The sequence below is a fragment of the Lissotriton vulgaris genome, chromosome 3_1 (assembly GCF_964263255.1).
Source record: "Lissotriton vulgaris chromosome 3_1, aLisVul1.2, whole genome shotgun sequence".
NCBI classification, from domain to species: Eukaryota; Metazoa; Chordata; class Amphibia; order Caudata; family Salamandridae; genus Lissotriton; species Lissotriton vulgaris.
In genome coordinates, this window is record NC_141689.1 from 1,355,863,842 (window position 1) to 1,355,888,841 (window position 25,000).

Genomic DNA, 25,000 nt, shown 5'->3' on the forward strand with positions numbered 1-25,000 from the left:
AATCCGGAGAGATAGCTCCAGGAGCGGAGAATGAGTTAAAGAGGTGCGTAAGGATGGGCGCCAGCGCGGGGCAGAGTGTTTTATAAAAAAGGGAGGTGTAACCATCCGGGCCCGGCGCCTTCCCGTGTTTAAGCTTGGAAATAGCTGTAACCACCTCCTCGATCCGAATGTCTCTCTCTAGATGATCTGCTTGTTCCGCAGTGAGGGAGGCAAGATCAACCGAGGCTAGATAGTCTGCCTCCGCCTGCGTCGATGGGGGCTCGCCTGCATACAGCTCGGCGTAAAACCGACGGAAACCCTCCGCGATCTGGCTATCCTCTGTGGCGGTCTCTCCAGCAGAGATCGATAGCTCCTTCACTAAGTGTCTTTGATGTGCGACTCAAAGCCTGTTCGCCAGGAGCCGGCCACACTTGTCGCCACCCGTGTAGTACGCGTGCTTCAAGTGTAGCGCCGAGTACTCCGCCCTATCCATATCCAATGCTGACAGGAGTTTCCTCTCTGCCTTAAGTTGCTTCCAGACTCTGGGGGCTCCCGTTCTCTGGTGCACTTGTTCTGATTCACGCACTTTACGGGTGAGTACGTCCCTCTTTTCCTGCCGCGCCCTATTCTCCGCCGAGGAGATAGCGATGAATTCCCCTCAGAGCACTGCCTTCAGTGATGCCCACTGCGTCGCCTGGGTGGTATCAGCGCTATCGTTGTGCGTCTGGAAATCACGGATCGAATCCTGTATGTGCTTCACCACTGTCTTCTTATGCAGAAGTGTGTCTCTTAAGCACCATACCCCTCGGGTGGGAGATATCGGTGGGAGGCGTAATGTGCCCGTGACGGGGGCATGGTCTGATAGTGAGAGAACTCCTATCTCAGAGGTCGTGGCCAGGTCCCCGACCGGTCCCGTGACCAGCAGGTGATCCAGTCTCACATAGGTTTTATGTGCATGCGAGTAATAGGAGTAGGCACGGGCGGTGGGATGGAGACGGCGCCAGAGATCGTGGAGATCTAATTCCTCCAATTGAGACTTTCCTATCTGCGAGAGCTCCCCCGTCTGTGGGTGTCTCTGTGCTGACTTATCCACCAATGAGTCGAAAACCATATTCAGGTCTCCCCCAATGATTATGTGCCTGTCCGGGTTGGCCGCGATGTCCACCAAGGCCGAGCGAAGGAATCTTTCCTGATGTTCGTTGGGGCTGAATATCGACCCAATAGTAAACACTAGACCCCCCGACACGATATGCTAGGAGCCTCTCCTTCTGTTCTGTCAGTTTATGTAGGATCTCCCCTTTAAATGTTCTAGACACTAAGATTGCCACCCCTGCCGTCTTTGTCGTGTTGGAGGGGAAAAACTGCGTTGGGAACTTTTGAGACTGCATTCTTGGGCAATCTCGGGCCAGGAGGCGAGTCTCTTGCAAAAGACAAATATCACCTTGCATGTTTTCAAGCAGGGAGAGTACCGCCCGCCTCTTCACAGGGTTGTTCAGCCCCTTCACATTAAGAGTGACTACCTTAAGGGCTGTCATCGATGTGTGTAGAAATATAGCTCTAACAATGGGTCACGGCCTAGGACGGGCGGCCCGGGTGCAATCAGTGTGTAGGAGTAGTGTAAGAGTAGAGCAAATGTACCAAAAGTACTGTACGGTCCCCACCCCTGTCCCCCCCAGCTCCCCGCAAACAACCCTCAAACTGCCCCCCCAACACCAGAGATGCAAGAAGTAAAAAAACAGCCATCTCAACGCATCAACGGGTTCCCCCCCTCTTGCAACAACCCCACAAACCTCATAGTCCCAGCCTGGTTCCAAGTGGAACGAGTCTGCGGTGAGTCACTGTAGTGGACGTCCAGCCACCAAGTCCCCCCCGCCGCCCCCCCTCCCCCCTACCCCGGTGCAGCAATAGAAACAATGCAGAAATAGGTGACCTCCCCCCGGAGTCAACTTAGGCTACTTATCAGGCTGTGAGGGCCACTGCTCGGACAGCCCCATCCATTCCGGCTCTCACTGTAGGCGAATCTGGTCTGGAGCTCCGTTTTGAGCCCCGCCGCCGCGGGGTCAGTTGCCAACCATCCCTGGTCATTCTCCGCCCTGGAGACGATCGCTCCCGTTCCTCTGCCACCTCAATGCCCAGTACAGCACATGTATCTCTGAGAGAGCGTAGCTGATGCAGCGTTCCGTTCCAACGGAAGATGAGGTGGAAAGGGTGCCCCCATGAGTACGGTGTTTCCTTGTCTCGCAAGAAGTCCGTGGCCACCTTGAACTCCCGCCGTTTTCTGAGCGTATTTGCCGAGAGGTCCTGGAATAGAGCCACCGGGTAGTCCCTCAGCTGCAGGGGCTCGCGCCTTCTCGCCTCCCGGAGGATGCGTTCCTTAAGAGCGTAATCAGGTAAGTAAGCCAGAATGTCCGGTGGTGGGACAGGAGGATTCCGTGTCTGGCCCACCCTATGGGCCCTGTCGATTCGAATCAGAATGTCCACGGGCTCCCCCAGGATCTCTCTGAACAACACCTGGAGAAACCCAGTCACATCCGCACACTCTTCCTTGGATGGCACTCCCCGAACCCGTATGTTGTTCCGTCGGGAACGGTTCTCAAGGTCCTCATTGTGTGCTTGGAGGTCCAGCAGTTGGTCCTGCAACCGCAGTACTTCCTGCTGTAGCTGGGCGATTTCTTCATCCCTGGTGTGCCCGGCAGTCTCAATGGTGGCCACTCGTTCGCCTAGACTGTCCACTTCGCGTCACGCCTCTCGAACCTCCCCCGCCACCTCCTGCTTCAACGTGTGGAAGTCTTCACGCAGGGAGTTGAAAAGGGTCTCCAAGAAAGACCTGGTGATAGGGACCTCACCTTCTCCGGCTCCCTGCGCGGTCGTAGACGTGCCCGGGGAGTTAGCCCCCTTATCTCCCTTCTGTCGTCCCCTGCTCAGCATCTCCAGTAGTGTTTGATCTCCCTTCTTCGAGCGCTGCCCTGCCATAGCACTACACCTCTCCGCTGTGGCACCGTACCTTGTGGTGCCACTCGCTGGGATCTGCGGCCGCTCTGCGGCTGGGACACTCGCAGCTCCCCTAAGCAGGTCGGCCTCCTTCCTTAGGATTCAATTGCCAGTCAAGTTCTATAGGATGCCCAAGTGTCTCCGCGGCCCACGTGGTGAGCCCCGATGCGCTTTTATCCAGAGGGGCCACGCACTCGGGCTCCCAGCGTTCCCCAAGGCCAGCGCCAGCACTTCCTCACCTGCGGGGGCCCAGGCCAGCGGCACACCAACCGCGCCACGATCCACGATCCGTTGTAGCCCCCAATCGAGGCGAAGTCCACAAGATTACAGCCTGCGCTGTTGGGGAGGGAGCCACCCAGGTCCCAGCAGCCACACCGCCCCAATGTCGAGATGCATTCTCACAGCGGCGGCCCACGTGTGCCGAAGATCAGGACCGTGCTGCTCCCCGTCTCTAAGCGCCACCTCTAGTTCGCCTCCGAACTTTGCGGGGGAGGTGGGGGGCGATCCCCGTCACCAAGGCTCACCTTCGTTGAGTCCGGGTCTTCCTCGGGGTCCGCCCGGTCTGGGGCACCAGCCGCCGTCCCACCGCAGGTATAGGCCCCAGCACCGGCCTCGATTAGGCGCCTCGCCGGGTCAGTAGTGCTTCTTCTCTAAGCCTCCGGGGAAGCGGACGCACCACCGCTCCCGCCCCCGGGGGGGGGCGGTCAGCCAGGCACCTCAGGCACTCGCCAGGCCGAGCTGATGCTTGTTCCTCTCGGCCTCACCGGGCCGCCCAACAGCGCTTTCCTGGCTCCAAGCCCGCACACGAGGCTGACGCAGGGGCTGTCACAGTCTGCCCAGGAGCCGTTTCCCAGTCCGGGCTGCACCTCCGCACCTCCGGCAGCTTGAGGCGATCACGGCCCCCCGGGAGGACAGCGCCAGCGGAGGGGTTCAGACGGCCCCCCCCACACCCCGGTCGGAGGGAGGCCTCAAACCCTGTCCTCGCCACAGCTCCCAAGCCGTCTGGGCTCCGCCCCGCTCCGGCCGACTCCAGGCCCTGTCACGCCCTCGGACAGTCAGCGATCCTTCCAGACCCTCCGGCAGGTGACAAGACCGCTTCTTCTCACTACTGGCGGCACCATTACATTACATAGAAATCAAGTTTTGTATAGGGTGCTAGACAGGTCGACGGCGTTTCGGTCCCCCTACTTAATCATGGGGACCGACCGAACTACCGACTAACCCAGTAGTATCCTGGCCACCGTCGGATTACGCTATTGTAACGTGGTCAAAACGTGCCCTATTCTGGGTTGTCTTGCCAAGTACAGGCTACCACCTCCTTGCCTGTAACGGCCCAGTGTACTGCCCTGGCAATTAGAGGCTTAATAACGTTAAGGCATTAATTGAATGTCCTGATGATGGTCCCCATGATTAAGTAGGGGGACCGAAACGCCGTCGACCTGTCTAGCACCCTATACAAAACTTGATTTCTATGTAATGTAATGGTGCTTTCTTGATACTTCTGTACAATTGAATTTTAAACAGAAAACGTTACTTTTGCCTTAAAAAGCCCCTCTATGTTCTTAATCTACCTTCTGTATTTGATCTGTTAGTGTTTGGGCACAGGCTTGTGTACCACACTGGTGAATTGTTGAAGGTATTCTCTCTGTATGGATCAATTGTTCATTGAGTAAATTTAAAGACCTCTGTCCGGCTGGACATGTCGCTCCAAATATAGATTTGATTCTGTCTAGATTTATTGTTTCATATATACTTGCATGCATGGAACCGCTGTTGTTCTAAAAAGGCTCTTTTTCTGTATCACCTACCTATTGATAAGGAAGAAGATTCTGTAGTGGTCGGACCAATCACAAGGAGTAATGTCTAACAATGTGATGGTATTGCCTTTTGAGATAATGAGGTCCAGAATTTCTCCTTTGTTGTGAGTTGGCCAGTCACAAAATTGGATAAGGTCCATCTCTACTAGGAAAGCTTTAAGACAGATCACCACTTGGTCATTTGGTTTAGACCAATGCAAGTTGAAGTCACTGAGGAAGATTTGTGATAGTGAGTGGTCGTCATTGGAGGAGATAATTTCCATTAGTTGGTCAATGAAGAGTAGGTTGTCTCCAGGAGGGTGGTAGAAAGTATGTTGTTTGCATATTGGGAGGTGATTGCTGAAGATGTTGAGGCAAAGGTATTCAACTACCGATGAGGTGGAAGTCTCCATGTGAGAGACCGACAGTGAGTTCCTGTATATACAAGCTAGTCCCCCGCCCTGTTTCGTGGTTCTGTCTAGATGGATTATGTTGTGACTAGGCAGTACTAGGAGGTCAAGTATCGGGGTGGAGGAAGGGTTTAACCAGGTTTCCGTGAGGATTAGGATATCTAGTTCATTGTTTTGGATGAGGTTGAATATATCTGCAGCATATTTTTTTGCTGATCTATAATCTTACAATATACTTATAGTCCGAAAGGCGAGACCTACTGGTTATGCCAATGCTTGTTATTACATGCCATTACGCATGTGATTAAAAAAGTTAATGTCCAAGGAAGGATGAGAAACATAATTGCCTTATATTAACAGTATTGAGGGTTGTCACATGCATTATATTCCTAATGGCCTCAGCTATACTCCATTTCTTTAACTGTTGAGTTAGGCAGGATGACTTCAGCATTGTGTATCGTGGAAATAAGCAGCATGGGGCTTACCCAGTGAGATCTTCTCTCCTGAATCAGCAGGCAAGAGGAAAACAAGTAGGGCCAGCCCAGATATGAGTACACAAGGGATGAGCAAATTCAGGCCATAGTAGAGCGTACGTCTGCGCATAGTCACTGTGTACGTCACGTCAGGATACGGTTCTTTACAGCATTCATAATATTGCTCATTTCGTTTTCCAGGCACGCCTGCAAATAATCAAGAAAAAGGACAGAGAGTGGGTTTCAAAGGAGTGTCACGTCCATATTGCAACTATTCACACTAACTTCTACTCTGTTTGCCAGCTGTGACCTTTCTTCTTTTTTCTTTCACACGAACATTATCTAGGAAGGCATTTCATATTGTGATACTTAATGGTATTTTCCAAAAAGCTGCAGTTTACTGAGCAAGTAACTAGTAAGTGACATACAAAACCAATGCACAACTGCCTAAGAAACAAATTTCACAATTTCCACAAAGAAACACATGCTCTGGCAGATTTAAAAAAGCAAAAAACTGCATAATATAATATAGATGAAAACGCAATATTTTGTTAACAAGTAACATATGTGATTCCTAAGGGTGACACTATGGGGCCGATTCACAGAACTAACCTGAGACAAAATCCTAAACTTACTACTTTTGGTATTCACAGAAGACATTTAGTAGTAGTAAAATTAGAATTTTGTATTAAATTAGGATCTTGTCTTAAATTAGGATTTTCTTTTAAATTAGGATTTTCTCTCAAATTAAACTTAAATTAAACTGAAGTTAAACTTAAGTTTGTCTTAAGTTTTGGTCTTAAGACAAAATCCTAACTTAAGACAAAATCATAATTTAAGACAAAAACATAACTTAAGACAAAAACATAACTTAAGACAAAGTCATAACTTTACTACTACTAAATGCCTTCGGTGAATACCAAAAATAGTAAGTTTAGGATTTTGTCTCAGATTAGTTCTGTGAATCGGCCCCTATGAATCCACCAATTGCTTTACAAATTGGAAATAAATGCATAATTTCTCAGTGAATCTGTCAAATGAGCAATGATAACCTGTTTTACACGTTTGCAAAAACATCAGTGTGAGTTTGCTATTCTTATTTATGCAGCTAAAATGAGTAGTCTTTATGACAGATTTCATTGAAGGCACTGGTGCAATTTTTGGTTTATGGACCTGACCTACAATGTTTACATGCACGTAAAGTTGTGCATCTACTTTTTGCCAATGAGGCTTATTTTGACAACTGTCCCATATACCAATAATTAGGCTAACAAAACACGGAAACAAAGTGAGTCGCAGAACGAACTGCCTAAATATATTCATTAACAAAAACAACAATTGATGGACAGAATGCAGAACAATGTCATACATTCACCCCAGTACAGAGATCTGGGCCTAAATCCATCGTTTTTGCACTCCACACCACCCCAGTTCAGACATGGCCATATGCAAATCAGCCTTGACCCTGTGCCTCATGGGAACAATCCAGCCTGAACTGCCAAGCCATGTCTTTCCTGGACCAGAATCAAGCATCCCAGGACCGGTTTCTGGCTATCAGCCGTCTTCAGCCAGGATAGCTTGACTCCAGTGGTGTGGAGAGCATAAGACTCACGTCTGAGCATACCCATCCCACTCGGGGTGACAAATGCAAAAACAACAATTGATGGACAGAATGCAGAACAATGTCATACATTCACCCCAGTACAGAGATCTGGGCCTAAATCCATCGTTTGTTTGCGCTCCACACCACCCCAGTTCAGACATTGCCATATGCAAATCAGCCTTGACACTGTGACGTGTCCGGTCCAGGAAAGACATGGCTTGGCAGTTCAGGCTGGACTGTTCCCATGAGGCACAGGGTCAAGGCTGATTTGCATATGGCCATGTCTGAACTGGGGTGGTGTGGAGTGCAAAAAAACGATAGATTTAGTCCCAGTTCTCTGTACTGGGGTGAATGTATGATATTGTTCTGCATTCTGTCCATCAACTGTTGTTTTGCATTTGTCACCCCGAGGGGGATGGGTATGCTCAGATGTGAGTCCCATGCTCTCCACACCACTGGAGTCAAGCTATCCTGGCTGAAGACTGCTGATAGCCAGAAACCGGTCCTAGGATGCTTGATTCCGGTCCAGGAAAGACATGGCTTGGCAGTTCGGGCTGGACTGTTCCCATAAGGCACAGGGTCAAGGCTGATTTGCATATGGCCATGTCTGAACTGGGGTGGTGTGGAGTGCAAACAAACGATGGATTTAGGCCCAGATCTCTGTACTGGGGTGAATGTATGACATTGTTCTGCATTCTGCCCATCAACTGTTGTTTTGCAAATATATTCATTAGGCATGTCATAAATCGAGAACCTCTCTGACTGGTTACAGTCACATGGATGGTGGCCTGCAAGGAACAGCAGAGCTCCATCCCTGCTATTGCTTTCAATAACATTTTCCTAAGCAGCCCAAGTTCTTCAAGCAGGGCTGCTCAAAAAAGTTACATTTTAGAACACTTCAGTGAGACCAGTGTGGATCTCGGTACCGCCTACTCCCCCTGAAACTGCAACCTTGGTTTACAAAGAGATAGAGGTCCAAAGGGGATCCCTTCCCCTTTGCGTATTAGTTACCACCCCAACATGGAAGTTGTTAACTGTTGAAAGGCTTGTGACCAGAATTACAGGAGCAAATAATTAATACACCAGAGTTTGAATGGCTATTTGGAAGAAGTGTGATGTTTCCATCCCTTCCAAATAGCAATTCTGAAACAATTTCTAGGTATTCAGGTCACATTTTTCGGTCGCTAAAGCTTTCTTCTGGTTGCAAGCCCTCTGTTTTATCGAACTGAAGTGTTTGCAATCAGTAAAAAGCTTTGTACTTCAGGGACATATTCAGGATACCTAGTTTGCACTGGTGGTAGTAAAACTTGGCACACACATTTGTGGAGACTGACCAGTGCAAAATGTGACTAGTCAGTTGGTGCAAATGTCATTTTAGTACTTCTCTGACAGAGAAAATATCAGAGCAAAATTGTAATGTACTATACAAACTATACCACACAGCAATGCTTATGAACGATTGCAGTGTGCATTTTTCGTATTATGATCTCTAGTTTTAAAAAAGCATAGTATAATTAAGTCATAACTTTCATAAAATTATATCAAAGGCACTTTAACCACCACAGAACGTCCAAGACCATCTGGTTGAAGTTTCTTCCAAGGGCCTACACCACATCCAGTGAATGTCTTGCCCGGAGGGTTGACAGCCTTTTGTTAGCATCTCGCTCACTTCCTAAACCTGCCAAATTGCAGAGAGTTTGAAGCCCTTCTGGGGTCTCCCTTTTATGAGGGTGTATGCCATGTGCCACCGTTGTGGAAGTTACTATGTATGGTTTGTGCATAGGACTTTGTTGATGAGGGGATCCTACATGACCTCCAGAAGTATGTGAGGGTTCAAGGAAATCAATTGCTCCAGTCATCCACCTAGCCATTGTTTGACACAAAATGCAGGGATACTCAGATAATCTCCCACTCAGTGCTCTGTTGCCCCGGAACCTAGACCCAATAAGCACCTAGGGGAGCAGGATGTCTGCCTCTTCCAGTATCCACTACTTAGCCAGACAAAAAAAGGGTATACCCTTTAGACTATGTAGAGCATTACTGGAGAATGCCATTCGCCAGCAATCAACACCTCCTCAAATAATGTAGGGATCCTTCTGGAGTTGAGGGTGCTATGACATAGAGAAATACAAGAACCAGTTTCTCTTTTGGGGAAAAATAACAGAGATTTCTCTGGTTCAGGATACTGAACTTCAAATGTATCTTCTAAAATTCAGAATGTTTGCAGCTATATAAACGAGGCACAAGAATGACAACTATTGTAGACCTCACCCTTATAAATTAGGGTATCTTATGTGTAGCTTTCAAATGAAGTGGGCCAATGGCAAATTGGGGTAAGTAGACGCCATTGCACATGAGCAGAGTCTGTTTTCAAGATAGGGAACTGGCTTTTTTTGCAGGGTCTCCTTCAGATTTGTGCCTTCACTCCTCCTGTTTGCTGAATCCTTTTTGTTGACTGAAGGACTATGTGCACTTTACCACCTTAAAGTGCTGGTGCTTTCTCCCTTTAACTTGGTAAAAATGGCAAAATATACCTTGTTTTCCTGCCTCAAATATCCCTTTTTGGAACATATAAAGTCCCTAGGGTAGGCCTTCAAGGTCTTGGGGGCAGGGTGCATTGTATTTAGAAATTAGGACATGTGTGCTTACTTGTACATATTGTGATAGAGAAAAACTCTTGAAGCCATTTTTCACTACTAAAAGGCCCATCTGTCCCATTGACTAACATTGGGTTATCTTATTACATTTAATAAATTATAAGTTTGATTTAGGAGCAGGATGTCAAATGTATTGTACTTTAAAATTAATTGATTGGTAAAATTGGATTTTAAGTCTCTTTAAAAATATATATATTTTTTATTGATCAACAAGTGAGCATTTACGACAATCTGCAGGGAAAATCATATGTATCCTATATAACATAAGACTAAACAATAAAATATTTTCTTAATCACAAACCAAAAGAAAAAGAACAAAAGACCATTAGTCCTCCCATAAGTTCGATCATAGTTTATATATCACATATTAATACACTAAAACATAAGTCCCCATATAGTTTTTAGTTTATTTAGGGCATGAGTACCCCTAACATTCGCCAAAGCATATTCCATTACATATATTTCCTTCATCGACCTCCACCACTCACTTATATTTGAAGGATTTGGACTGATCCAAACTCTGGCAATCACTAATCTAGCTATTACTAACACAATCAATAACAGCCGATTCTGTTGGTGATTAAAATGTTCAGGTCCTAGCATAATATCTCTAACTGTAGGGGAAAAATCTATCCCTAACTTTTGAGAACATATCTGACCCACCTGTTGCCAAAAATTATCAAGTTTAGGACAAGTTACCAGCATATGTATCAGATTTGCAGCAAAAAGATCACATCCTGGGCATTTCACTCGAGTGCTAGATGATCCTATAACAGCCCATTTAGATATTTTCGCAGGTGTGTAATAAATGGTACATACAGTACACAACTGTTGCATTTGTAAATTAGTTGCATGTACAGAGGTCTTAATTCCCCTTAAACTTTGTTCTATACTATTTACCAGAAACTCCTGCCCCAACATTAACCTCCACTTTTCAGCCAATTTATCACCATCACTTCTTCTAAAGCTAATGAAAATTTTATACATATGGTTAATCATGGATTTAGTTTTATCCTGATGAAAATAATCCCATATTTCTGATTTGGTTATATCCGTCAATTTTAAATGTGTCAAAAGATAATTCTTAATTTGTAAATATTTAAAAAACATATACCCTGGTAACTTAAACAGAAGTTGCAGATTTTCAAAAGAAGAAAAACCACCATGGTCATACAAATCCCTAAGTGTTGAAATACCAAAATTAGCCTATTGCTTAATGGTAGTATCTTGAAAAATCTCCGGAAAGATCGGGTTGCCCCACAAAGGGAGACTGTCATGATAATATGCTAAGTCACATTTAGCTAAAATAGCTTTCCAAATACACAAAACGACCCGTGAGGTCTTAAATTTAACACGCCTAAAATAGTTTGGATCAATGATGTTACATCGAGCTATTCTCTGCCAGAAGTAATTGATGAAAAAAAGTAGTACATGAAGGAATTAACAAACTCCGAAGGCGGCTCGTAAATGCAGACCAAAAATACATCTTAAGATCTGGAAAGTCTATTCCCCCTGAGTCAAAAGAACATTTAAGTAAATCAATTGCTCTCCTTGCCTTCTTATAGCCCCAGATAAAACTACTAAAGAGACCATCTAATCTTTTGAAAAAACCATTAGGGAGACGTAAAGGAATAGACCTAAAAAAATACAAATATTTAGGGAGTACCTTCATTTTAATAATATTAGCCCGGCCTATAATACCCATAGGTAGTTTATGCCATTTCTTAGGTAAAATGGCTGTGTCCTTTATCAAGGGCTCATAATTTAACGAGATTATTTGATTAATCTGTGAAGATAGTCTTACTCCCAAATATGTAGCAATAGAGCATAAACCCCATATGGGTTCCCTTGGTGTATAAATCAGAAGTATCTTAGGTTTGTGAGTATTAAGTTTATATCCGGCTATTGCCTCAAACCCAGCTGCTTCCTTAACATTTTCCTCCTTTGCTCTCTTGGCTCTGTCGTAAAAACAGCTAAGTCGTCCGCATAGGCGGTTATCTTTAATAAGTTTGCACCATATTGTAGTGGGATGATTTGGGGATTAGACAATAATGAAAAATAAATGGATCAATATTAAGAGAAAATAAAAGGGGAGAAAGAGGACATCCTTGTCGCGTACCATGAAAAATTGGAAAAATATCCCTGCATACATTAATTTTGCCTGTGGTTTATCATATAGAGCCCGAATCCACTGTAAAAAAAATATTGTTTATCCCCACTTTTGCCAACACAGCCCATAAAAACTCCCAATTAACCCTGTCAAATGCTTTTTTAGTGTCTAAAAGCGCCTTACCTAATGTAATATCCTCTTTTTCCGCAAGGTCAGAAGCAGAATTTGCAATATTTTTATGAGCTGTAGTCTCTTTGCCTTGAATAAAACCATGTTGATGGACTGAGACGAGACCTAGCACAGTTGGTGCTAGCCGGTTGGCAAGAATTTTCGCACATATTTTAGCATCTGAATTAATAAACGAACTAGGCCTATATGAGCCACATTCGTAGAAAGGTTTGTTTTTACTTAAAAAGAACACTATTCGAGTCAAATTCCAAGATTCGGGCACTATGCCACAGTTCCCAATATCTTGTATAACCCCTCTAAATGGTTTAATTAGCTGCTCTTTAAATACTTTATAAACTTCCAACGGGAAAGAATCTTCCCCTGTCGCTTTCCCAGATGAAAGTGCAGAGATCGCTGAAATTATCTCCTCTTTGCCAATCTCATTACTTAATAAAGTAATATCTTCCTACTTAAGTTTTGGGAGATATATCTTTTGAAGGCATTGTTCTATATCTGCCTTATTAGTAACAATATCAGAAGTATATAATTTCTGATAATAGGTGGAAGATTGTTTTAGAATCTCTTTCGGTTCTGTATGCATATCACCATTTGCCCCTCTTATTCCTTTGATGTAAGTTTTAGCCCGATCATCATCTACCTTGTAAGCAAGGACTTTTCCTATATGTTCGCCAAACTCATATTGTGAAGCGCAATACTTATTAAGATTTGCAACAATTTTTTCCCTAAATACTTTTTTAGCAGCCACCCTCAAATCAATTAATTAGAATAATAATTTGTCCTGGTTGGATAATCCGAGCCTAACCGAATTAATATGTGCTATTTCAGCCTGTCTTATAGCTGAGATACCTTCTTCTATAACATTTTGTCTTTTTTTATTTTCTTGCACTACATATTGCAAAGTCATCCCCCGAATAACTGCTTTCCATGTATCCCATGTTATAACAGGAATAGCTGAGCCTATATTGTCCTGTAAAAAAACTTCAAGTTGCTTCCTAGTGGTTTCTATATACATCTCATCTGTAAGCAAATACTTTAGAAAAGTAAATGGTTTGCGCGTCTTAACTCCTCCTATAGCCTGAAATGTTACCATAAGAGGGTTATGGTCTGATGTAATACATGGGCATATCATTATATCAGCTGTTGTCTTAATCCCGTCTGAAACCCACGCAGTATCTATCCTTGAATAGGAATGGTGTGGAAACGAGTAATGAGTATATCCTGCAATATTAGGATATACGCATCTCCACAAATCTTTTATTTGTTGTAAGCGGCCCATCTCAACTATTGCAGCTCTTGTTTTAGGCATTCTTTTAGTAAGCATTTGTCTACTTGTATCTAAACTATGATTCATAATACTGTTATATACTAAATTGTGGCCCTAACATAGGTGCTCTGTTTCAGAGGCACAAATCCTTCGGGCCACAGAGACAGGCAGGCCCTTTCACCCAGTTAAGGCCCTTTCACCTAGATTAGCCCTCCCTTTACAATAACAAGCAACAGTGGGCTGTCCCTTATCTGACGTGTTCTCTGGGTGCAGAAGACGGTCCATCCTAAATACGTAATCTCCATGTCCAACAGTGACTAACCTACGTCACTACAAATTCTTAGAATCAGACCCTTTCTCCAAGAACACAAATTCTTAGAAACAGACCCTTTCTCCAAGAACTCATCTTCCTCTGACCAACTTTACGTCAGCCTATTTGGTATAAATATACCTCCCTTTGCCCAAGAAAAAGAGAGGAGACCGAGACTTCCATGCCAACACTCTGATATCTGAGACACTGCAACCTGCGTCATACCACAGCTCCAGTTAACAGAAGTCCCTCACCCACCCTGGAGGGTCCAGCTCGAGAATCAGGATGAAGTCCCACTAAGGTAATGGGGATAGACTAAATCCTAGCGGGATTCTTGGCACTCTAAGACCTACACACATGCTAGGTACACTTAGGTACATCTAGTTAGGCATCATAGGGGTATAGGCTTTATCTTCATGCATTCTGTATTTCATGTATGTGTTCATTACTATTGCAAAATGGTAGAACTATACAATGCCTTTTTATTTAACTGCACTGCTGGACATAATTCTCTGCTACTGTCCAACAGTTGCCACAGCACATATAACCAGTACTAGAATAACAACTGTGCAATACATTTTATTGTAAACCCACCCAACTGTTTCTTCTATGTACTTCTCTGAGATGAGTGACGGAATGAAAAGTAGTATATTGTTTCCACAAACCTGAGGGATCAGGGTTTTATGTTATGTGGTTGCCAGAAGCTTTTCCCTTCTTGTCTTCAAGAAGTTTCTAGTGGCCTCTGACCTAGCTCAAACACAGTAATTAAGTTTAATATACATTATAGGGCATACTGACCTCAGCCCTATGCCAAGCCTATCGTGTATGTTATTCCAATGTGCAGAACCTATGAGGGAAATAGGAACTACACTACAATACAATTGACATCCCCTATTATAATTTTGTCTCCCTCCCAATTCAATAATTCCATATTTAAAGAATCAAATTTTGATTGTTCATCTGTATTAGAACCATATATAGCAGATAGCACATATTTTTACACTGTATTTCGAATTGTGCAATTACCCATCTCCCAGCATTGTCAGTCATAGTTTTATGTATCACAAAAGCAAAACCCTTTTGCTTCAAAATAGCCGCTCCTCTAATAGAGCAAGATTGAGCATTGCATACAATGGTTTCAAAACCTAATTGTAGCAAAAGTTTACGGTCATTTTAAGACAAATGTGTTTCTGTTAAAAAAACAAATTGAGGATTATGCATCTTTAGTTCTTCGTACCAACTGCCTCTTGAGTTTACTATTTAGACCAGTGACGTTCCAAATTATACATTTGATTCTATCCATCATCATCATCTCTTTTTCTTTTCAAATAAAACCATTATATTTATTTTCAGCCTTATACCATTTATTAAGTTACTTTCCTGATTCCCTGTTGTAAACAAACGTATATTTTATTCTTCTCTTAATCGTCCTATTCATTTTATTTTCCACATTTCTAGCTGACTTGTTGATTTCTTTTTCACCCACCTTACCCACCTAGAGCCTTCTCACCAACCCACCCCCTGTACCTTAGGAAAGGAATTTCCCTCCTTGCAAAAAGCTGCTACAACAGCAGCCTAAGGGAGGCAGTGTACCCTGAACAGAGGTGAAAAAAAAACCTGCTCAACCGAAAAAAAACAGAAGCCATGAAAATGTAATCGTCCCTTCATCAAAATTATTTTTAAGGTTAGTTTGAGATTCGTCTCTTTTTAATGTTTCCCACCCTTCTCATTTTGCCATTTACTAAGAGCCTCCTTAGCCTCTTCTACCGTAGAGAAAAAATAGGTTTGACTGCCCCTCAAAACTTTCAAACATGCTGGCTCTGGTAAAAACACCTGTGAATTTAAGGATTTCATAGGTTCTATGAACTTACGCATTAACCATCTCCTATCCATTGAAGCTTTACAAAGGTCTACGCGTACAAAGAAGGTGGCAGTATAAATTGTTATAGGAGAACTAGGACGGGCTTTTAAATATACAGCATGGCGCAACAAAAAAATTCCAAAATAAATTATTATAGGCATAGGAAACTTAGATCCTAGTCTCTGAGGGTCAAGAGGAAGTCTATGCGCCCGCTGTATCTGGCTATCCCAAGTCTGGAAAAGCCTTCTGAAAAAGCAGTACTAAATATGCTCGAGGGTCCGCGCCCTCTTTTCCCTCTGGCACACCAAATAGTCTCAGGTTCTGCCTTCGTTGCCGATTTTCGAAGTCTTCCACTTTAAGCTGCAGTGCCTTCATTGATGTGTCATGAGTCTGTACTTGTTCGATTGTCTGTGCCACTGCCTCCTCCGTATCTACTATACGCTGCTGGAGATCTGTCATTTCATTTACAAGAGAGTCAACTTTCGCTGTTGACGCCTGAAGAGCCTGTTGAATGCCTAAATTATCTGTCCTCAGTTGCGAGTAATGTTCCTGGGCTTCTTGTCTCTGATCTTTTAATGCTTGAAATATTAAAGTCAATGATGGTTCCAATACTGAACTACATGGTGCTGTTAAACTTAGTTCAAATTCACCACCATCTGCTCCAGAGACTGCCATATTATCAGATGATGTTGATTGCATAGAAGCAGTAGGAGCGGTAGGAGTGGTAGAAGCGGAAGAAGCACTAGTAACAGTAGATGCAATAAGAGCCATATCTGTATTTTTATTCATTATGGAATCTCTGCTCTGAGATGTTTCTGTCCAGCTGCTCCCAGAGAGTCGAGAGACTAAGGACTTAACCCCACCTTCTGTTTGAACCCAGCGACGAAGAGAAGTGTCATTAATAATTTCTTTATGTCGTAACACGTTGTTCTGCTGATCCAACTTTGTCGGTGTTTTCTTACCAATGCCCCTTAGGTTCTTTGTTTTTATTGTTGTATTCCTGTTTTTTAACCCCAGACCTGGGTGTATTCTTTGTGTTAGTGTCTGTCTCTTTACTCTCCTTTGCTTGATTTTGACTTTGGGCAACTCCCCTTCCTCAGATAAACTCACATTTAACGAGTTTTGAGTGCTATCAGTCATATTAGAAGCATTGCTCTCTTCAGCTAAATTAACAATGTCCTCTGTTGCTTCTATGACAGTTGAGCTTCCAGCGCCATCCTCTTTATCCGGTGTTAAACTAATCAGTGAAACCGTCCGAGCATATCGCTGTCATTTAGCTCCAAAGTCTCTTTATCCTTCTCTCCCTGTACTGAAATCTCATCTCCCCCTATTTCTTCAAGAGCTCCTTCCATGCCTGTTTGCTGACCCGATTTAGCCTCCATCAATAGCCCAGCGAGGTCATGATGCTTGCCATTTTCGACTGGTAAACTAACTGAAATCAGCTTTGAAGCCTTTCCAGATCGAATTAGCTGTAATATGGGCTTGCCAACTTTAGAATTCTTTGCTCGTAAATTTCCATTCGTGGTCTCTATGCTGGGATCAACATCCTCGTTTTGCATCGTTTCTCCTGGTCCTGCAGGTGGTAACTGCCTTTCTGCCTGTGTGGAGCGAGCTGTGCTTTTGTCAATTTGCTTGCTCTGCCTAAACTCAAAGGTTCCCAGCTGAACACCGAGTTCAGCCAGCAAAGCAGCCATGATTTATGAAACCCCCTGAGGGCGCCAGTACTAATAACATACACAAGCATGTATCACTCAAAGCAGGTGCCAACAGATCCTTAGTCTTTAATTAGTCCTTAATTCATATACTGCAGAGCTGAACAACAACGGTTTTTATCCCTTTAGAAGGCAGATTAATGTCCGTTTTTTTATTAGTAAAATGATCTCATCCAAAGCATATATATATATATATAATGACCAATGACCAGTGTGGGAAAAATGCCTTGCCTCTGAAAATCCTTAACAGTCAACACAGATTAATGGGGGTAGCCCCCCGCTGTTTCACAAATGCAGTCAACACCACGCGCCAGCACCAAGCATTCTCACCTGCTGACCGTTCCAGCTCAAACTCTAGCGGCACCAACGGCTCACCCGCAGCCCACAAAGACCGCCGAGAGCCTCTGTCAAGAGAAAAACACGAGCGCATAGCTGCCACAAAGCTCCGTAAGTTTGTAGTAAATGTATTGCAGGTTTTCGAGGACATACATGAGCACGAAGCTGTCACAAAGCTCCGTAAGTTTGTTGCAGGGTTTCGAGACCAAATACAAGCCTGTAGCTGCCAGAGAGTTAGAAAGTTGTTACAGTTTTTTCCCTCTGCTACACCGTAGCTTAGTGTCACCAGTGCCGACTGCATATACCAGCTTTCACCATTCACACCGTTCACAGGCTCCGAGACCACACCGAAATCAGGCAGGAAGGGTTTTCCAACTTCACAAGTTATTGCTTTCTCATTTCACTAGTTGCTTTGGTTCCAGCTCGATTCCTCGTTTCATTTCGCAAGCAACTCGGCTCGATGGGGAATTTCAAATCCAGGTTTTGTGGGAGCTGCTCAGGGTGCCTGTCTTCCCGGCGGCATCAACCCGCCATCTTGCTCCCCCCTGTAGAACTAGAAGTTCGCATCTGCAACTCTCTCATCGAACTCAACCTGATTTTAAGTCTCAATTCTAAAAATGCCACTTTTTGAAAGTCCGTCCATCATCTCCTTTTGTTTTACTTTTTGAAAGTTGACATTTTTCTGTCCTAACCATTTTATGCCTGTGCTAGCTACTAGGACCTTGATATTCATATTTCCCCAAAGTATTTTGTAACAGGTATTTTATATAATACTATATGTATGTATGTATCGATGTATACATGCATGTGGTATTTCTAAAGTACACAAAGGCCTGTTGTCAGATTTCCTTGTGTGTGCAGTAGACAAAGTCCTCTGAATTGTACGTGAGGCTGGGTCCCCAAACATCCTGCCAGGATTGTCTATCCTGTCCACACTGAAGTCCCTTTTGTCTCTATACACAAAACCCAACAGCAGAGCCATGCACAGTCATGAGTCATGAGACCCAGGACACTGGGAGAAAGGCATTGTTGATTGGGACAAGAAAATGGCAACTTTCTCAAAGTATAACCAAAAAATGGGCAAACCAATCAATCCTTGTGGGCTTGGGTAATGAAGTCAAATAGGTATATAAAAGCTAAATTTGACACAATGAGTAAATAATGTTTCTGATCTTTATAACTTTGTATCATTGAGGCACTATTTTATGAATGTTAAGAAATGTAATTCATATGCTATTCAAATCAGAGATATCAAATTATTTAAAAAAAATCACTCAGGAAATTCATTTTCTCCATTTGCGGCCAATTGATGAGTAACTATTGGAAGTATCACACTACTCGTGAAAGTAAACTCTTATCATCTTCCATGTCATCTTATCACATTGTGTCTAATTGAAATTACTCGGATATAGGCCTCTTTCTATAATTGAAGAAACCTTTTTTTTAATCTTTAGAACAGTGAATTCTCCAACAAGTTTTTACACCTGGACTATGTGGTGTATACCGCTTGACAATACATAAATATACGGTTATTAGTTTTTAAAAAATTGATAGGTCTTTAAAAAATATTCGGGTATTTTCTAAGTGTAAGTCTATTATTAATTATTTAAACTGATTTATTCCACCTCATCCAGGTGTTCTAATAGTGTTCTAGTAAAGATTAGTAAGTTATTTTTAATGATGTTGTCATTTTAGAGGGGTCAAGAAATCTCACAATATCCATCTTTTTCCTGAAGAAAGTGTCATTGACTTGATGAAACAGAGGCATTTGATGCTTAACCCATTCTTCCTTCTAGTTATTGTTAATCTATTTACTTTGATTCCCAAATCCTATGTATAGAACGGACTTACTGTTTGACTTCAGAGGGGTAGTTATACATTGATAACTAGAATATTTTTGTATGTCGTATTTATTTGTCTTCTGTTGTAAAAGTATGTAAAAGTTTTCTGTTGTTTCTGTACCCCCATTAAAAAAAATATGAATCCAATTACATTTTGATACACCCAGTTGTTGTAATTGATTTGGTCCAATTTGACTTGAATTATTCCATACTGGAATAATTGTGCCAGTAAATGCCACTTCATTTAAGATAAGGTTATTTAAACTCATACCCTTTGAATGAATCCCTTGTAGGCACCTTTACCTATTTAACTTTTTTTTTTTAAAAGTGGTATTTTCAGAATCCTAACTTAAGCCAGACTTCACCATTAAAGAGGATCTCATATTAACATTCATGTGAATGTAAAAAGTATATTTCTATCTGCTCCCAATCTTAGGTTAGCACTTATTAAATGTAAAGGGGTAAGCCAGTATTAGTCATTGGGAGAGATGGGCTTTACAATAGTGAAAAAAACGTTGTTAAGAGTGTTTTACTGCAAGGATATCTAAAAACTAATTTAGACAGGAGGCAAGATGGCTGCCGTGTGGAAGGCTGTGTGAGCAGCTTGCTCCCTGGCTCCAGGCGTCCGGGAGAAAAGGAGAGAGGATAAACCCATTTTTTACGAGGAAAAATTACCATGATACCGCTTTTGTGACATGTACGGATTGATTGGTTTTGCACGGCCACCTACCGTTATTTACTTGCTTATATCGACGCAGCAAGACGGAGTCAAATGAGGCGTTGACCGTTTCCGGCTGGTCACCTACGTGTGCGCTGCACAATCTTCGCTGAGAAGTACCTCGGAGTCTGCATATTGGCGTGGTGAATACGATACAAACTATCCCCTTGAAAGGAGTATACGAATGTTGCTGAATTTCTCTGAGCTTAGTCGGCGGTCTCCGCTGTGGCGTGCTACACTTTGCCTGCTCTGGGCGCAGAGCAGTGTCTTTCCAGGTAGAGGCGGAGGCGGAGGCGGCACACGAAAGGGGAGGAAAAAGACACCGCTACCCCCGTCCATCACTACCCGCAGTAATAGGAGAGACGACGAGGATCAAGTCCAGAGAAGAGCGGGTTCAGGCGGTGAGGGGCTCGTGATGGCTGAGGCTCCAGAGGTCGTACTTCCAACCCCTGCTAAAATTACAACAAAACAGGGTAAGAACACTAACAAGCCACCTGTAAAACATAATGAAGCTGTAAGTGCTAAGAATACCACGTCTCAAACTTTGCCTGTTCTCTTTGAGAAACAAGTGGCCAGAAAAAAAATAATGGATGTTAACTTGCAAGGCATAGACGCGATGGAATCACAGTCTAAACAAAGTGCCACTACAGCTGAAAATGATAATAATCCGCTAAATAATCCTCTAAACTTGGTGCTGACTAATCCCTTAAAGAAGGTCATTATGGGAGATGTAGTCCCCAGTGGAGCCGGTATTAGTCGTTCTTGTTCTCTGCCCTCGTTATCGGTATCAGTATCAGCAGAAATTGACCAGCAGCAGATAACGGAAAACTCCACACAGCATACGAACCTGGAGGTCTCGGAAAAGTTTTTTTCTCTGTCTGAACTTTCCTCGGATGAGGCAACAGGCATACACAGGGATTGGGCTGAGCTCAGTGGTGAGAGTTTATCCTCAGATGGCGAATTTAGTCTGAGCCCTGATACTAACACAGCTACTATTATAAAAAAAAAACTCTGGAAAAAGAGGTCATTACACGTGGGGAGTAAAGATGTTGCCTCTAACTCACCTGGAGGGGGTAATATTCTACTTTCTAACTCAGTATCTGTTCCCACCACTGACACCACTGACACCACTGACACTGTGGGAGCCAATCTTAATTCCGTCTCAGATCCGGTCATGGTACAGGACAATAGTGAAGGCAGTGAGGAGATTACTTTGAAAACGATCTTCGACACCATGATGAGCCACAGGGCTGAAAGTAAAGCTGAAAATCTACGCACGCAGATGACCTGTGCTAAGGTTAAAAACTCAGTTCGCTGTGCAATCAAGATGTGTTCAGAGACCACTGATAGAGTTGTCGAAGCAGAAGCCAGAATCGCAGTTTTGGAAGAAGAAAGCATGGCACAGAGACAGGAAGTCGGCGATTTTAAAGCTCTGAAAGAGGATTTGTCTGATAAGATTGCTAATTTGGAGAACCAAGCCCGTAGAAGTAATCTACGTTTTCTGGGAATTCCCGAAAATAAAGAGGGGTCTGATCCACGTAGGTTTATTATCAATCTTTTGAATGATGCTTTTCCTGAAATGGTAGACTGGGATTGGTCACGAGAAGTGCAACGCGCGCATAGGTACCCCTTCACTGTGCGGAACCCACGACAAGGCCAAGAAAATTATCCTAGGGCTATTCTGGTCTCATTCAATAACTTTCTTGCTCGTGAAGCTATTTTTATGTCTGCGAGACCAGACAAGAAAGCGGACGGTTTGGGCTGTCATTTTTTTGTACGACCGGATTATTGCCAAGCCACAGTGGCCCAACGGTGGCGGCTGAGACAACTGATTCCGGACTTCCAAAAGAAAGAGGTTGCCGTTTTTCTTCAAGGCCCAGCAAAACTAAAGAAGGTATTCAAAGGCACAACAAAATACTTCATTTCAGAGGTCAAAGCTAAAGAATATTTGGACTCTATTTGAACAATAATTAAAAGCTAAGATTTTCTAGAATATAAGGCTATAATATAATAGGGCGATAAGGGCTATTAGTCTAAGTACTCTTGTTGAAGCTTTAATCTTTCTTCTTTCCCTTTCTTCTTATTCTTTTCTTCCCTTTTCTTTTAAGTAGGATTGTTAAGCTTCTCCTTTTCTTTTTTCTTTCTTTTTTCCTCTTATTTCTTTTCTGTTTCCAATTGTTTCTTTCTTCTCCCCTTTTTTCCTGTCAGGACGCTCTGGCCCAGGGACACGGCACCCATACGTTTTAGGAACTGGCAGTTCCTATGCCTCCTATAACGGGGAGGGTGGGGGGAGGGGTTCTGGGGCAATGGGTGGGGGGTGGAAGGGGTAAGGGTTGGTGGTGGGGGTGTAAGGCAGAGGTATTCATTGCAAGGATGTTTAATTGGTATTCAAACTGTAGTAGTGAGGATTATATATTGCTGATGTCTGTTAATATCTTTCAATCACTATTTCAATATGGAGAAAAAGGTTAAAATATGCACAATTAATATTAACGGTCTTAATGACTTTAAAAAGATTGGAATGTTTCGTTCAATGCTTCAGACTCTATCCATTGACTTATTATGCATACAGGAAACTCACATTGCATGGGATAAGCGTTCACTATTGGATAAACTAGGATTGGATGTGCTACTTGTTTCTAAGCAGATGGGTATAAAAAGAGGCATTGCTATTTGTATGCGGAAGGGAGTTGGGAAATGTCTGAAAACTCTAGCCGATAAATGGGGTAGATGGGGACTTGCTGAGCTAATCATTGGTGGGTGTAAATTTACTATATGTTGTTTGTATGGGCCAAATTTAGATGACGCTGAAGTTTTTAATACGATTAATGCAGAACTAGCTATGTGGACGCAACCAATTATAATATGTGGGGATTTGAATATCCATTTGCCAGCTGACTGGAACATCAAATCAGGAAGGAGATATACGGGTTATAAACCTAGAACTTATAGAGCCCTTAGGGAGTTGGTTTTGAATAACGGACTAGTGGATGTGTGGCATAAAATGTACTTTAAAGATCCTGGATATACTTTTTATTCCAGCCCACATCGGAAATTTGCCCGATTAGATTATTTTTTTACTTCTGCGCAGTTTTTGGAGACAATTAGTATGGAAATTCTACCCCAAGTCATATCAGACCATAATCCCATAATTGCTGAGATTCAGGTTTCTATAGAACGCCAGAACTTAAATAGATCCTGGTCATTCCAGAGAAATTTGTTACTAGATGAAGAATATTTGCAATTTATGGCGACTATTATTAATGACTACTTTCTAACAAATAACGACACGGCCTCCCCACCAGTGGTTTGGGATGCTTTTAAATCAACCGTACGCGGAGAAACAATTAGTTTTGCAAATTTTAAGAGGAAAAAAATTCAAACAGAATTTAAGGAGAGGCTAAACAAGATCAGGCTAGCTGAGATGGATCTCGCGACCGCATGTAAGAATAACATAGGTATAGAAGATGCGCAATTACGTTTAGTAATTGAACGCTCTGGTCTTCGGACCCATATTGCTGATAAAGTAGCAACAGATTTTAAGCAATACAAAACTGAACGCTATGAGTATAGTGAGCGCACCGGTACAATCTTAGCACAACGCCTCCGTCAGAAATCTTCTATTAATGAAATTCAGGGTGTTAATGACATGAATGGTCATTATCACGAACGCAGGGAAGGAATTTTAGAATCGTTTTTGGAGTTCTATAAAACATTGTACAATGACTTCAACAATGAAGTAGATAAGACTATAAATCCTGTAAATTATCTTTATAGTACCAACCAACTACTATTGGGGTCTGGAGACATTGACTTATTCAGTCGTCCAATAAGCGGTGATGAGATTGAACATGCTATTCTGAGTCTCGCGGCAGGCAAAGCCATGGGATTTGATCAGATACCTCTTGAATTTTACCGGACATTCAGACATATGCTGAAACCAGAATTTGTAAAGATTTTTAATTCAGCATTTCAAGGGAAACCACCTGACTCCTGGTCCACCGCTATCATAGTGGTGTTTCCAAAGAAGAACAAGGACTCAAAAGATTTAGGCTCATATCGACCCATATCTCTTATTACGGCAGACAGTAAGATTTATTCTAAAATTCTTGCAAATAGACTAAATCAGGTAATGTCCAGTCTGGTCTCTCATATTCAACATGGATTTATCAGAGGTAGAGACACTACTGATCACGTTAAGCGTGTCATCACACTTCTAGATTGGGCACAGGCAAAGGAGTCCCCAGTCGGGGTTATCTTACTCGATGCTGAAAAAGCGTTTGATAGAGTGGACTGGGGATTCCTTTGGACTGTGTTAGAAGCGAAAGGGTTTCCCCCACAATTCATTTTAGCGGTGCGCTCACTCTACTTTGGACCCAAGGGTATAATTAGATTAGGTATTGACCATTCGAGACCTTTCCCTATCACTAGAGGGACCAGACAAGGTTGCCCTTGTTCCCCGCTCTTATTTGCGTTATATTTAGAACCTTACTTGAGTAGACTTATTCTGGAACCTAATATTCCATCTGTCCGTCTCTTCGAAGTTGACCACAAAGTTTTAGCGTATGCAGATGATGTGGCTATTGTCACTTCTGATGTCTCCTCTGCATTACCCACAATAATTGATCTTGCCAGTGAGTTTGGGAAAGTCTCTGGCTATAAGCTAAACATTACAAAAACTCAGATTATACATTCGGAAAAGGGTAAACCCACTGATATCCCATTAAATGCTACTGGTTCATATCTTGGT

The 25,000-nt window shown here is 43.1% G+C and overlaps 1 protein-coding gene across 1 annotated transcript in view; it reads right to left on the reverse strand.

Moving 5' to 3' along the window:
- Positions 1–25,000, reverse strand: part of LOC147727885 (neuronal acetylcholine receptor subunit alpha-7-like) — a 1,417,517-nt gene that overhangs the window by 359,204 nt on the left and 1,033,313 nt on the right. Inside the window, exon 7 of the mRNA XM_086961831.1 lies at positions 5,662–5,856. Within this exon, the coding sequence (XP_086817957.1) occupies positions 5,662–5,856 (195 nt within the window). The remainder of the gene's footprint in view (positions 1–5,661; positions 5,857–25,000) is intronic.